The 13,418-nt window shown below is 46.1% G+C and overlaps 1 protein-coding gene across 1 annotated transcript in view; it reads right to left on the bottom strand.

Moving 5' to 3' along the window:
- Positions 1 to 1,068: 1,068 nt before the first annotated feature.
- The window catches only part of LY86 (lymphocyte antigen 86), a 60,533-nt gene continuing 48,183 nt past the window's right edge, over positions 1,069 to 13,418 (bottom strand). The window contains exons 5-6 of the mRNA XM_050789680.1: positions 6,373 to 6,425; positions 1,069 to 1,506 (exon numbers count right to left, since the gene is read on the bottom strand). Coding sequence (XP_050645637.1) covers positions 1,423 to 1,506; positions 6,373 to 6,425 — 137 coding nt within the window. The 3' untranslated portion in view covers positions 1,069 to 1,422. The remainder of the gene's footprint in view (positions 1,507 to 6,372; positions 6,426 to 13,418) is intronic.

The following is a 13,418-nucleotide window of genomic DNA, read 5'->3' as shown; positions in this document are numbered from 1 at the left end:
TTCCACCTGTGTCTTTGGAAGGCTGTGACAGCTGTCTTGTACTGTTAGAACATGTGCGTACGCAGAGTCTAGCCAGGGCCTTTACTACTCGTAGTGATGATTACTGAAAAGGGAGGGAGGTGAATGTCTCAAGCTAGAGGGAATGGCCCGGGGAGGAATCATTTGCTGTTCTTGTGCATAACACTGTCACCCCCATGTACGTTCAGAGGTTTGTTCCTGAGCCTAGTATGGCCATGCATGTCTTTTCTCTCAAGCATTATGGCCAAGGCGAGGACACTGCTGTAATTTTGCCTCCTCATAACCCAGAAAACCTCAGATGCTGGTTTTAAAGTTCGCCAGGCATTTATGACCTGCTATTCTAGGTGGTTTAATGATGTATAAATAGTGATTAATAGCAACTACCGTTTTTTAAACTATGGAGTTTTTCTCCTTTAATCTCTAATATAGTGGCATTTTTATGAATGATAGTGTCAACTCACCCACCTTACTCCAGCCCCTTAGCAGGAGCAAGAAGGCCAGCAGGGACACTGGAAGGACAGGGGCATTGGATGGTGAAGGGGCCATGGAGCCCACCATGCGGTCGGTGCATCCCATGAGAGAAGACAGGGCCGCAGAAATGACTCTGGAAGTAGGATAGGCAACATGCTCATTTATGGAGAGCAGCGTAAAAGACAACTTAAGAACACAGTGCCTGATACACATTAAATGCTCAGGAGTTATTCCTTGCATTAATTAATAAATGCAGTAATGAATGCCATTGTGTGCTGAGGTGAAGTATAATCACGCTTTGAGGGATGAAGGTGAAATGAGTGTTTGGATAAGCGAGAGGATGATGTCCCTATTCGTGAGTTTGCATCAGCTTCTCGGCCCTCATGGACCAAGGGTGGGGGCCTGGCCAGGAGAAGCAATGGCACATTTTCCCAGCGCTCTAATTTTAGCCAGGCTGTCATCCTCCTGAATTTCTTGGAACTGCTTATGCTGCACGAGCATCCGGCACTGCATCTGGAGGAAATGACTTTTTAACTACAGCATTGTAGTAAGATTCTTTGAACAAATCACAATGAACAATGGTGGCCAGCTTCCTTTATTCTTGGTAACTGTGAGGAAGCACTCCTAAGAAGTTGAAAAGCAGGTGAGTCTGGTGTGAGGCGACCAATTAGACAAAAAGGATGGACCCACAAGACTGCTTAGGGGCTGCCAAGAGGCTCCTTAGAAACAGATACATTCGGGGACTTCATTACATCGGTGGATTCTGGGGATGTCTGGTCCTGGGACTAAAATTAGCAGCTGCACTTTTTGGGGGGCTTCTTTGTAGAGCCTCTCTCTGTCATCGGCTGCTTCTTCTCCCACAGCAGGTTCAGTCAGAGGAGCTTGGAGGTCCCGTGAGATGAAGCTGGCTGTGAGTTTTGCTACAGGCCACGGTCAGGAGCACATGATGGTAGCATTGGCACAGGCCACGGTGGACCGTTTTTCAGTATACAGTTCCAGCAAAACCTGGTATTCTCCCTGCAAGGGGCACAGGTCAAGTATTAGACGTGTGACCCACGGTACAATTAATCATTTAACAAATATTTACAGAGAAACCTCTATGTGCTGGGTGATGTTCTGGACATTGTGGCTAACGTTAGAACAAGACAAGCCAACCGCTGCCCCGCGGAGCTTCCAGCATCTCTGGGAGAGACAGACCAGCCTTATGATATGTGACTACGTATGGTATGTCAGGTGTTCGTGTCATGGAGAAAACTCACGCAGGAAGGGAGTGGATGGAAGCACTGGGTGGGTGAAGGCGAGTGCTGCTCTGCAATTTTGAGCAGGGTGGTGAAAGGAGGCCCTGCTGAGATGACGACGTTTAGGTAAAGACCTGAAGCAGACGCAAGAAGGTGCAGTCCTGCTATGAGTTGGGGCCCCCACCTTAGAGGGGCAGAAGGAGGCGAGCGGGGCTGCAGGGAGAGCGGGGGATGGTGGGGGTGAAGTTAGGGTGACACAGGAGGCCAGACTCTTAGGACCTCAGAAGCTGTGGTGGGGACATCAGCTTCCGCTCTGAAAGGAACTGGGGTCAGGAGAGGGTGGCCTGCCCTGGCGCCTGTGTCAGTAGCATCCCTCTGGCTGCTTCGCTGAAAAGTCCAGGTGGGAGGTGATTACAGGAATCCAGGTGAGAGATGAAGATGACCTGGATTAGAGGTGGAGGTGGGGGAAGGGTTTGGGTGCTAGAGAAATTTTGAAAGAACAGTCGATAGGATCCGCTGAGGACATGCAAGTGGGTGGGAGAGAAAGAGATGGGTTAAAGGTGACTCCAGGGCTCCTGGCCTGAGCAACTGGAGGGAGAAAGGGTTGTATGCTGAGACAGAGAAGACCCCGGGGAGCACAGTTCACCAGCACAAAACCAAAATGCCCCGTCACAGAAAGAATGGCTGCCTTTGGGGGTCCTTGCTGGCAGCAACGCTGTGAGGAGGTCTCCCTTCCTTTGCAGTCAGCTTGGCAGAAGCCGCCTGGCAGCCAGGTCCTGTGAAGACTGTGGAAGAGCCATGCCGGTTTTGTTTGCTGCCAGCGCCCCAGCCTTGCACCCCAGCAGCCACAGAGCGGTGACGTGTTTGTAGACATTAATCTGGAGAGGAAAATGCTCTGGGGTGGTGGGAGGGTCACAAGCAGAGCAGAGGGACTGTGGCAGAGGAGGCCAGGAGACTGCTGGCACATCTTTGAACTGCCTGTCACCCAACGGGGGAAGGAGTTTAATCTGTACAAAGCAAGAGGGAAGGAGTAGGTGAGACCACCGGAGAGAAACTGCATGAGAGGTGGCTTTTGTTAGAAGTGAACAACTTTCTAGCAATGAGCAGAGCTTCCAAAGAGAGTGGAGTCCCCGACACTGAAATGTATTCAAGAGAGCCAGGCTGTGCTCTGGATGGCGCCTGGGGTGTGATTCCATGATTCTAGAAGCTCCCATGAGTCATACTCTTCCAATATTGAGCAGCTGTAATTTTAGAAACAGTGTTAGGAATATAACCAAAGCAGTCCAAATGTTAGAGAATTAATTATGAGTAAAGACCGGCTCAAATTTATATCTCATTGTGTTTCATCCTTCGCCTCCTCCTCATGTACTTTTCTTTAAAATCTCTATGTGCATTTAGGTACACACCTACAAATGTATTGAACACCACATGAATTTTTCATTACTATGTTATGAGCCTGAGAGGAGGGGTTGTATTTGAAGGAAGGGGTTCTAGATTATGAATTACAGACATCGCAGACTCTGGTACAAGAGATAAGAGTATTTAGGCAAGCGTGCCAGGCTGGAGGCAGGTGGAGGTGTGTGCTGGGAGGCCAGGAGGCCAGGGTAGGGAAGGACTGAGTGCAGCTTTTCTGCTGTTGAGGAGGGCACAAGTTTGCAAGTTAGGAATTTGTAGGTGCACCTTTGGCGATACACAGGTCAGGCTGTGCCTATGAGTTGTGGTCCACATGCTTCGGGAGCCTAAAGGATCCCCTAAATTCTCATTCAGAAAACAGGAAGCATAGACAGAGGACGCCAGGGAGGGCTTCAATCTGTGCCAAGGGGTTGGATGAGTTCAGAGGGAAATAATACCAAGGCCCTGGAGACTGAGCGCTGAGTGGGAGCGTTTTTGGCCACATGGGAACTGCCATTAGCCCAGAGCCCATCCCTGGAGGATTTGGTTGGAGGAGGTGATACAGGGTAGGTCTTTTACAACCAAAAGGCTTTGAACTGTGTCTGTTCCATATTAAGAAGCAAAGCCTCTGTGCATTGCGGGCCATCCACGGCTGACCTGCGACCAGTGTAGGGAGCCCATTTTGGGATTAAGGCCTCCAGCTCTCTCTCTGTACATATGATGCCCTCATACTGGGTAATATCTGCTTAAGTACCATCAGCAGTTGAAGAACTTAGGTTCTGCACTTCCTTCCTGCATAGTAAGGTGATTCAAATAAAGCTTTTTTACATATCTGGTCAACCTTTTTTCCTTTTTCTTTTTCTTTTCTTTTTTTTTTTTTGAGATGGAGTCCTGTTCTGTTGCCCAGGCTGGAGTGCAGTGGTATAATCTCGGCTCACTGCAACCTCCACCTCCTGGGTTCAAGCGATTCTCATGCCTCAGCCTCCCGAGTAGCTGGGATTACAGGCACGCACCACCACGACTTGTTAATTTTTGTATTTTTAGTACAGATGGGGTTTCACCATGTTGGCCAGGCTGGTCTTGAACTCCCAACCTTAAGTGATCCGTCCGCCTTGGCCTCTGAAAGTGCTGGGGTTACAAGCATGAGGCACTGTGCCTGGCCCCTCAACCTACTTTCAAAGGGATTTTCTGACTTTAAGAAGTTCTTTTCCGCTCTATCTTATAACAGTTGCTGAGTAACTGGGTTAAAATTAAGCCAACAATGCAAAAGTGAAAGTCAATTGTTAGTAAATTTTAAGTCAGCCTCTAGTCGGGAGGAGGGTCAGAAGGACAATGGGGAAAGAAAAACAATTCAAATAGCAAAGATTTAAAGAAAAATGGAACTCTCTGGGACAGTTTAGGTACCTTATACTAGAAGTGAAGAGAGGTGTAGTTTTTCTTTCTTGCAAAACTTTTGTATTTTAATGAAAGGCCTGAGGAGAAAACTCTAGAGATTTCCAGAGGGAGAAGCCTGGAGACTTCCCAGCTACAAGAGCAATGCTAGTGGAAATCCGAGATGGTAGCAAGATGGCACTGTGACATAGGAACACAGAGGCTGGGAAAGAAACATAGGAAACAAACCCGGAGGTGAAACTAAGAGATTCTTTACAGAGAAAGAGACCTACCTTTTTCTTCAGCCATATACAGGTTTTGGAGAACTGAAAGGATGAGGTTGTAAACAAAACTATTTAAAGTGGTTACATTTTTGCAACTGCACCCCCATGCTTATTGCAGCGCTATTCACTACAGCAAAGATATGGAATCAACCTAAGTGTCCATGTATGAATGAATGGATAAAGAAGATGTGGTATATATACACAGTGGAATACTATATGGCCATAAAAAAGAATAAAATCTTATCATTTGTGGCAACATGGATGGAACTGGGGGTCATTATCATAAGTGAAATAAGCCAGGAACAAATACAAATATTGTTTATTCTCAATTATCTGTGGGAGCTAAAAAACATGATCACGTGGAGATAGAGAGTAGAAAGATAGATACCAGAGTGGAGAGGGAGGGGAGGAGAGGGAGAGGATAAAGAGAAGTGGATTGAAGGGTACAAACACACAGTTAATAGAAGACATAAATTCAGTGTTTGATAGCAGAGTAGGGTGACTATAGTTAACAAAAATGTATTCAGTGATGGACATCCTAAATAGCCTGACTTGATCACTACATATTATATATGCATAATCAAATCTCACAGGTACTAAATACATCAGCATGCATTTTTAAAAGATCACATTTTTGTGATCCTTTCCATATTATTCCATAAGATTCTCTGAGGGGCCTGTAATCCCAGCACTTTGGGAGGCTGAGGCAGGTGGATCACGAGGTCAGGACTTCGGACCAGCCTGGCCAATATGGTGAAACCCTGTTTCTACAAAAAATCTAAAAATTAGCTGGGCGTGTTGGTGCATGCCTGTAGTCCCAGCTACTCGGTAGGCTGAGGTGGAAGAATAGCTTGAACCTGGGAGGCGGAGGTTGCAGTGAGCTGAGATCATGCCCCTGCACTCCAGCCTGGGAGACAGAACGAGACTCCGTCTCAAAAAAAAAAATTATCTTAGGGGTAGCATATTGAACATTTATTGCTTATAGCAGAGTGATGTAAATTGAGCCATTTAATAACGTCACATTATCTTGAACAGAAAGGAATTAGTGGAAAATTCTACTCTGAGCTGTGAGCTTTGCCAGCAAATGCTAAGGATATGGGCATTTTATTGACTTAGTGGCAGCTCATGAGTAACAGTGAAAGGACAGTAACCGGGGGACCTTCACGCCTCCATGGCTTGTGCATCTTCCTTTCTCTGAACCGCCAGCCTCCTGAGCACAGTCCCAGCACATGTGTGGTGCCGCCCACACAGCCCAGCAGCACTGCCATATGGAACCCCACAGATGCCGCAATTCTGCTGGACAAGACGCTGGCATCCCTCTCAGTGGGAGGTTTGTATTCGGAGGATTCCCTAAGGTTCACCGACATGTAAAATATTAAATGCCAAAATGACAAAGTCAGCGTGTCAAGAAATTTCAAGTGCCCACGGTGAAGCAGCAGTTTTATGAAGAAAGGGTTTTTGCAGGGATGGCCTATGGATAAGTTTTGAATTGTTTAACTCCTCCTCTTCCTTCTTGGTTTCTCCTCCTTTCCCTCCCCCTTCTTCTAGACTTCTTCCAGAAACAAACTATTTAATGCAAGAATTAAGTAATATCTTACCTGAGGAATAGTAAATTCAGGATTATTGACAGGCCCAGCATAGTAAATCTGCTCTGAAAAAATATATAAAGCATACATGATGTTATTCAATCATTTAAAAAAATGATTCATTCATATGTTCTGTGCTTACACTGATGTGTGACAATTGTTGGCACCAAAATAAGAGCAGCTATTGCTAGAAATGTTTTCATTCCCTGATCTACACCTGATCTACATTCATTCACTTATTCATTCATGCCACAAATATTGGTCGGGCACCTTCCATGTGGCAGGCCCTGGGGATCCTGGGATGGAAAAAAGGAGTCTCTGTCCACGCATTGCTTATATTCTGTTATGGTTTGGCTGTGTCCCCACTCAAATCTCATCTTGAGTTATAGTTTCCATAATTCCTGTGTGTCATGGGAGGGACCCAGTGGGAGGTAATTGAATCATGGGAGTGGGTTTTCCCGTGCCGTTCTTGTGATAGTGAATAAGTCTCATGAGATCTGATGGTTTTTTAAAGGGCAGTTCTCCTGCACAGGCCCTCTTGCCTGCCACCATAGAAGATGTGCCTTTGCTCCTCCTTTGCCTTCCACCATGATTGTGAGGCCTTCCCAGCCCTCTGGAACTGTGAGTCTGTTAAACCTCTTTTCCTTTATAAATTACCCAGTCTTGGGTAATTTCTTCATAACAATATGAAAGTGAACTAATGCATATTCTACTGCGGAGAATGATGATACAGAAATAACTAAACAAGACAATATCCAGATTGTAACAAGTGCTGGAAAGGGACACCAAGTAATATGAGAGAGGCAGGAGGGTGTGGTGGGGAAGGGGCCAGGCTGGGTCCAGGTTGCACAGGGTTAAGTCCCAGGATTAGTTGACTATGGACAGTTGTTATCTCTTTGGGCTCAGTTTCCTTGTTTTGTTTTGTTTTTTGTTTTTTTTTCCAAGATGGGTAAGATAATGACAATAAGAGTACCTGCTTCCTAGGGTGGTAGGGATTAAAAGAGGTAATAAATAAAAAGCACTAATAACAACACCTGGGAAGCACTCCATGAATACTCGCTAATGCCAGGAACTGGGAGGCACCATGTTCCACGGGTGGCAGTCATGGAGGCATCTATAAGGAGGTAGTATTTGAGCCAAGCCCTGAAGGAGCAGAATGGGCCAAGCATTTAAAGAGTTGGGGGAAGATCATCTCAGAATAACAAAGTAAGGACAGAGGCCTTGATGTGGAAAAGAGTTTAGGAAATTGGAAGGACAGTGGGAGATGAGTCTGTTGAAGCATGGTGAACAAGAGGAACTGTGTTGAGAAGAACTTGGAAAGATCAAGGGGTGACATATTTCAGGACCTGCAGGAAATGGTAGGGAGTTCAGATTTCATTCCAGTGGAAAATGTGTTAAAAGTCATGTCAAAATAGCTAATTTATGTTTTGCAGAGACATTCTGCTGTATAAAGAATGCAAAGAAGAGGCCAAGTGTGAAGGCTCTTCTGTGGCCAAGATAAATGATGGATTGGTGAAGGGTGGTGGTGGTGGAGGTAGAGAACATGAATGAGATAATATTTGTGTTGGCTGATAGCACCCACTGATGAGTGGGTATAGAGAGTGGGGGCCAGGAAGGTTTTGGTTTGAATATCTGGATAGATGGAGGTGCCATTTATTGAGATTAGAGAAGCCTGGTGAGGCAGTGTGTGTGTGTGTGTGTGTGTGTGTGAGATGATTGAAGAGCTCTAATTCTGGGATATGGTTAATAAGGATCCTTGGAAGCAGTTGGCTATACAAGTCTGGAATTTTAGGGAAAAGGTAGGAATGGAGCTATGAATATCAGATTTATTAACATGTGGTGATTAAGCCATGGGACAGGATGAGATGCCCCCCTCACCCCAAAGAGATAGAATTAATCAACAAAGGAGAGGACAGGACCTCCTGAGGCCCTCCAACATTCAGAGGTTGGGTTGAGGAGAAGCCAGCCAAGGAGACTAAGAAGAGATGGTCAGTGGAGTGAGAGGGTAGCCAGAGAGTGAAGGAGCAAGGAAGCCAGGAGATGAATGTTTTTCAAACAGGAGGGTATTGCCAGCCATGCTGAATGCTGCTGTTGAGAGTTTGAGTAAGATGAGAACAGAACTGTGCAGTGGATTTGGCAACATGGAGGTCATTTGATGACCTTGACAAGAACACTGGAGAGATGAGTACAGATACCTGAATGGGGTGGACTGAAGAGATATAAGGAGGTGAGGAGGGTTTTGGGTGACATCAACTTGATATGAGGGCCTGTGTCTTTTTTTTTTATTATTATTTTTGAAACAGGGTCTGGCTCTCTCACCCAGGTTGTGCAATCTTGGTTCATTGCAACCTCCACCTTCCATGTTCAAGTGATCCTCCCATTCTCCCACCTCAGTCTCCTGAGTAGCTGGGACTACAGGTGCATATCACCACACCTGCCTAGTTTTTTTGTAGAGATGGGGTTTCGTCATGTTGTCCAGGCTAGTCTCCAACTCCTGAGCTCAAGTGATTCACCCACCTTGGCCTCCCAAAGTGCTAAGATTACAGGCGTGAGCCACTGCACCTGGCTGGTCCTGTGTCTTGGTCTGCCTCTTTTTGTTCTCAATAACCAGCGCAGACGCAGCCTGCTGACTGCATGAACTCTTTTAGGCGACCCTCTCCCCATTTCCTAGCCCTTTCTAGGATCTTGCTGGAATTCCTGCCAATTTCCCAAATTTATTATAAAATGTCATTAATACTTAAGCATTTTCAGGGCACTTAACAGTATAAAACTACTCAAGAGTTATAATTATGATGACTAGGCCAATTGGCATATCAAGAACAAATGTTTTTGTTTAAAAAATCATTCATTCATTTACCTAGCATTTTGTGTTCCCTTCCCAGCTGCTGGGCCCAGTAGGGCAGGGTAGAGGGGAGGCAGTGTCCTTTTTTGCTCCAGTTATATTGAGAAATGATTGACAAATAAAAGTTATATATATTTAAGTGGTATAATGTGGTTAACATATCCTCACATAGTCACCTTTTGTGTGTACGTTTGTGTGTGCAGGTGTGTGTGCCTGCATGTGCGTGTGTGCATGCGTGCATTTGTGCGTGAATGTATGTGCATTTTTGTGTGTGTGCATGCTTATGTGTGTACATGTGTGTTTGTGTGTGTAGTGAGAACACTTGAGAGCTACTCTGCTAGTAATGTACAATACATTGTGATCAACAGTAGTCACTGTGCTGTACGTTAGGTCTCCAGAACTTACTCATCTTCTAACTGCAAGTTTGCACTCTTTGACCACCATCTCCTCTTTTCCTGTACTCCTTAGACTCTGCCAACCACTCATCTACTCGGTTACTGTGAGTCTGACTTTTATTTTTGGATTCCACATGTAAGTAAGATCATGCAATATTTGTCTGCCTTATTTCATTTAGCATAATGTCCTCCAGGTATGTCCACGTTGTTGCAAATGGCAGAATTTCTTTCTTTTTTAAGGCTGAATCATATTCCATTGTGTGTATAGACCACATTTTCTTTATCCATTCATCTGTCGCTGTTGTTTTCACATCTTGGCTACTGCGAATAATTCTGGGGGAAATTCCCACTGTTGGTGGGAATGTAAATTTGTACAGCCACTGTGGAAAACAGTGTGGAGATTCCTCAAAAAATTAAAAATAGAAGTCCCATATGATTCAGCAGTCCCACTTCTGGGTGTGTGTATATATATATATATATATATATATATATATCTCCAAAGGAGATGAAATCAGTATCTGGAAGGGATACCTGCACGCAGGGAGGCAGTGTCGACCTGGGAGGATGCAGCCTTCCCTCTCCCCTCCAGGTGAGGCCAAGAGCAAAGTGGGAGGGAGCTCAGAGTCTGTGATGGCATCTGGCGTGCGGAGGACCAAGCTGAGGGGCTAGAGGATGAAGAGGAAGGTGGGGAGAATGTTCCAGACCAACCAAGAGCATTGTCTCTGGAGGAGCGGGGAGGGAGTGCATGGCTTTATTCTAGTGAGCTCTTTATTCTTCTTCCCGCCTCTGGGTATTTCCGAAGAGACCCAAATCCAGAAGATGGAGAAGGCCCAGGCACTGATCCTCATCATGTTCCCTCTGATCTGTAGCTTTGCTTTCTTCAGTCTCTCTGACCCTTGAGGATGTAGTTCTTCCTGTTCCCTTAAGCCTTGGAGCTGGTAGGTTAGGGCTCTCATTTAAGGTAATAATAAACTTGCCTGGGGTAGGGACAGATCAGAGTGTCCACTGCCTTCAGGGCGAATGTCACTGTAGCGAGATCCCAGTAGGCCCTAAAGGCTGGAGATTTCTTCAGGTTTCCATGGATTCCCGGCATTGTGGGTAGGTAAGCTCCAGCCTAGGCCAGGCCTAATTGTAACTTTTTAGTATTATTTTTCAGTGTTTCCTAATTTGGCAGCTCCTCAAGCTCCCGGGCCATTCAACTCTTATCCTCTGAGCCTCTGAGTCCTTTGTGTCTCTCCTGGAGGGGTCCTTCCGGGACTCTCAGTGCTGCGGGCTTGGCTGCTCCATTTCAGAGGGGAGTCTGCCGGTCCTCCACATGCAGTTGCACAGAATGTGCCTGGCTCAGGGTTGAATGGGATCAGAAATCCAGCTGTGCCCTATTGGGTCAGGGCCTGCAGCCCAGGACTGGGCTGGGTCCCACCAGCATAAGCTTTTAGTGGTCTGGGCTGGGTCCCACCAGCATATGCTTTTAGTGGTCTGGGCCACATCCTCTCAGCCCCTGGTGGAATCCCGGCTGCTGGAGTGGGCATCAGCAGGGCCTCTGACATTACTCCGTGTCAAGGGCTGCCCCTCTGCGTGCTTTCCTGCTTCAGAGAAGCCCATGCAGGGCAACTGGGAAGTGCAGGGATGTGAACTCCTGAAGCTTCCTGACCCTGAGAAAGACAATTCTGAGGCACTCGCTGCAGCTCCCCAGGGGTTGCTGAGGGATGGAGCCCTAGTTCCCTGTGCTGGTCATCAGCTCCCTGGTGTGTCTCTCACTGGCTTTTCCCATCACCCTTGCTTCCTGGCATCATGGCCCAGAGTACTACCCACCCCCAAGTCCTTGAACCTGGCTTTACTTGGGGGTACCCCACACTAAGAACACTTCCTGGCAGAAGGTTCCCCTTTTTCTAATGTATACCAAGGCCACGGATGAGCTAGTGGTAGCCCTAGCCACCTGGCTGCTGAGACATTTGCACCTGTTTCTTGTGATGGAACCACCTAGTTCAGAAATGATACCCGAATGCCCTGGAACCTGTTCCTTGACTTTCATGCCAAAGGCCAGGAAGGAGAATTTTCGTGCCCTGGATTATCTGTTTGAATTCTGTGAATCTCACACTCTGGGAGAAGACAGGAGCTGAGTGACAGGGACAGGAGGTGAAGACCTCAGCTGTGCTCCCAGGGGAGGAACAGAGCATGCGAGGAAGCCTGTGAGTTTTAGTAAAGAGGGACTGCAGGAAGGAGGAGGGGGGCACAGTCAATCTCTGTCTTTGTTTTCTTCATTCAGTTGGATAGAGAGTTACTGTCCCTGATTAGTGCACAAGTGTCCAATAGTGCACAAGTGGAATAACCTATAATAAATCAAATTAACTCTAATAAAGTGGATTTGAAAACTTTGGGACTCTTTGGCAAGTCAAGTGACCTTTTATTGGAGGATTATTTCTGTTGCTCCATAATTAGAACTTGCTCAACTTGATTTCTAAATGTTTCTTGGGGATGTCCAGCATTTGGTCTCACCCCACTGGCTGTGTGAAGGGTCAGCATGTTCTGGGAATAGTTGCTGTCGTGTTTTTGGAGTCACAACTGTACTTTAGAATTCATAACTGTATCATTTGAGTTTGGATGACTTTTTCTATACATGAGTTATCTTAGTTTTGCTTCCAGCTAACTCTGCTTTGATATCTTTCCCCATCCATTCGACGAGGCATGTGAGATTTTATTTTATGGCCTTTCACTACCTAGAGAAATTTAATGTTATTTACAACTTGAAAACATTCACTGTGTACTTGTAATGAATCATTTACAAAATTAGAATTTTTCCTGGGTTTCTTCACTCATGGTCCTCTCCTTCGGCCTCTGCAGTGATTCAGAGATGTGCTCATTATCTCTACCCTCCTTTTCTTTTCTTTCTTTCTTTTTTTTTTTTTTTTTGAGAGAAGTCTCACTCTGTTGTCCAGGGCTGGAGTGCAGTGGTGTGATCATAGCTCACCACAGCCTTAAATTCCTGGGCTCAAGTGATCCTCCTGCCTGAGCCTCTCAAGTAGCTGGGACTATACCACCATGCCCAGCTAATTTTTAAATTTTTTTTTTAGAGATGAGGGTCTTCCTATGTTGCCCAGGCTGGTCTCAAACTCCCAGCTTCAAGAGATCCTCCCTGCCTCAGCCTCTGTAGCTGCTGGAATTACAGGGATAGCCACTGCACACAGCTATCCCTGCCCCTTCCTGCCTTTAAAAAAAAATTTTTTTTTCCAGAGATGGGGTTTCTTTCTCTGTGTTGCCCAGGCTGATCTGGAGTTCTTGAGCTCAAGCAATCTGTGCGCCTCGACTTCCCAAAGTGCTGGGATTACAAGTGTGAGCCACCATACTTATTCCTAGTAGAAGCTGGTTTTCTCTCCATGACAAACATGATGAAGGACTCCTTGCCACCTTACCATCTTTCTCTGCCAAGAATGGGCATAATACATGGGCCGTCATTGACTGCTAGCCAAGTCATTTCTCCTGTGGTTAGAGGGCATGCAGGTGGTGGTTTTATGGGGGAAAGGTGACAATAATGGCCCGATAAAGCAAGCCCTTGGGAACAATGATACAATCTCCTAATAGAAAGACTCATCTCTTGCCTCAGCCTCAGATTTGTGAGCAAGTGCATTTGAGAACTGTGAAGTTCTCAGAGTTGTTGGACTTCTATGAAAGCATTTTAATGGAAAACCTATGGAGTTTGAGTTTTTCCCATATTAGACACAGTTTTGGGCCTTTTCACACGGCACACGGAGGTCAGCAACGCATGCTGGTTTTCCAGATGGGGGTTGTGCAGGCTAGTAATGGCCCCCCAAAGAGGTCCAAGT

Source organism: Macaca thibetana, chromosome 4 (assembly GCF_024542745.1).
Source record: "Macaca thibetana thibetana isolate TM-01 chromosome 4, ASM2454274v1, whole genome shotgun sequence".
Taxonomy (NCBI): Eukaryota; Metazoa; Chordata; class Mammalia; order Primates; family Cercopithecidae; genus Macaca; species Macaca thibetana.
Note: the sequence above shows the minus strand (reverse complement) of the source record. Positions and strands in the feature narration are given on the sequence as shown.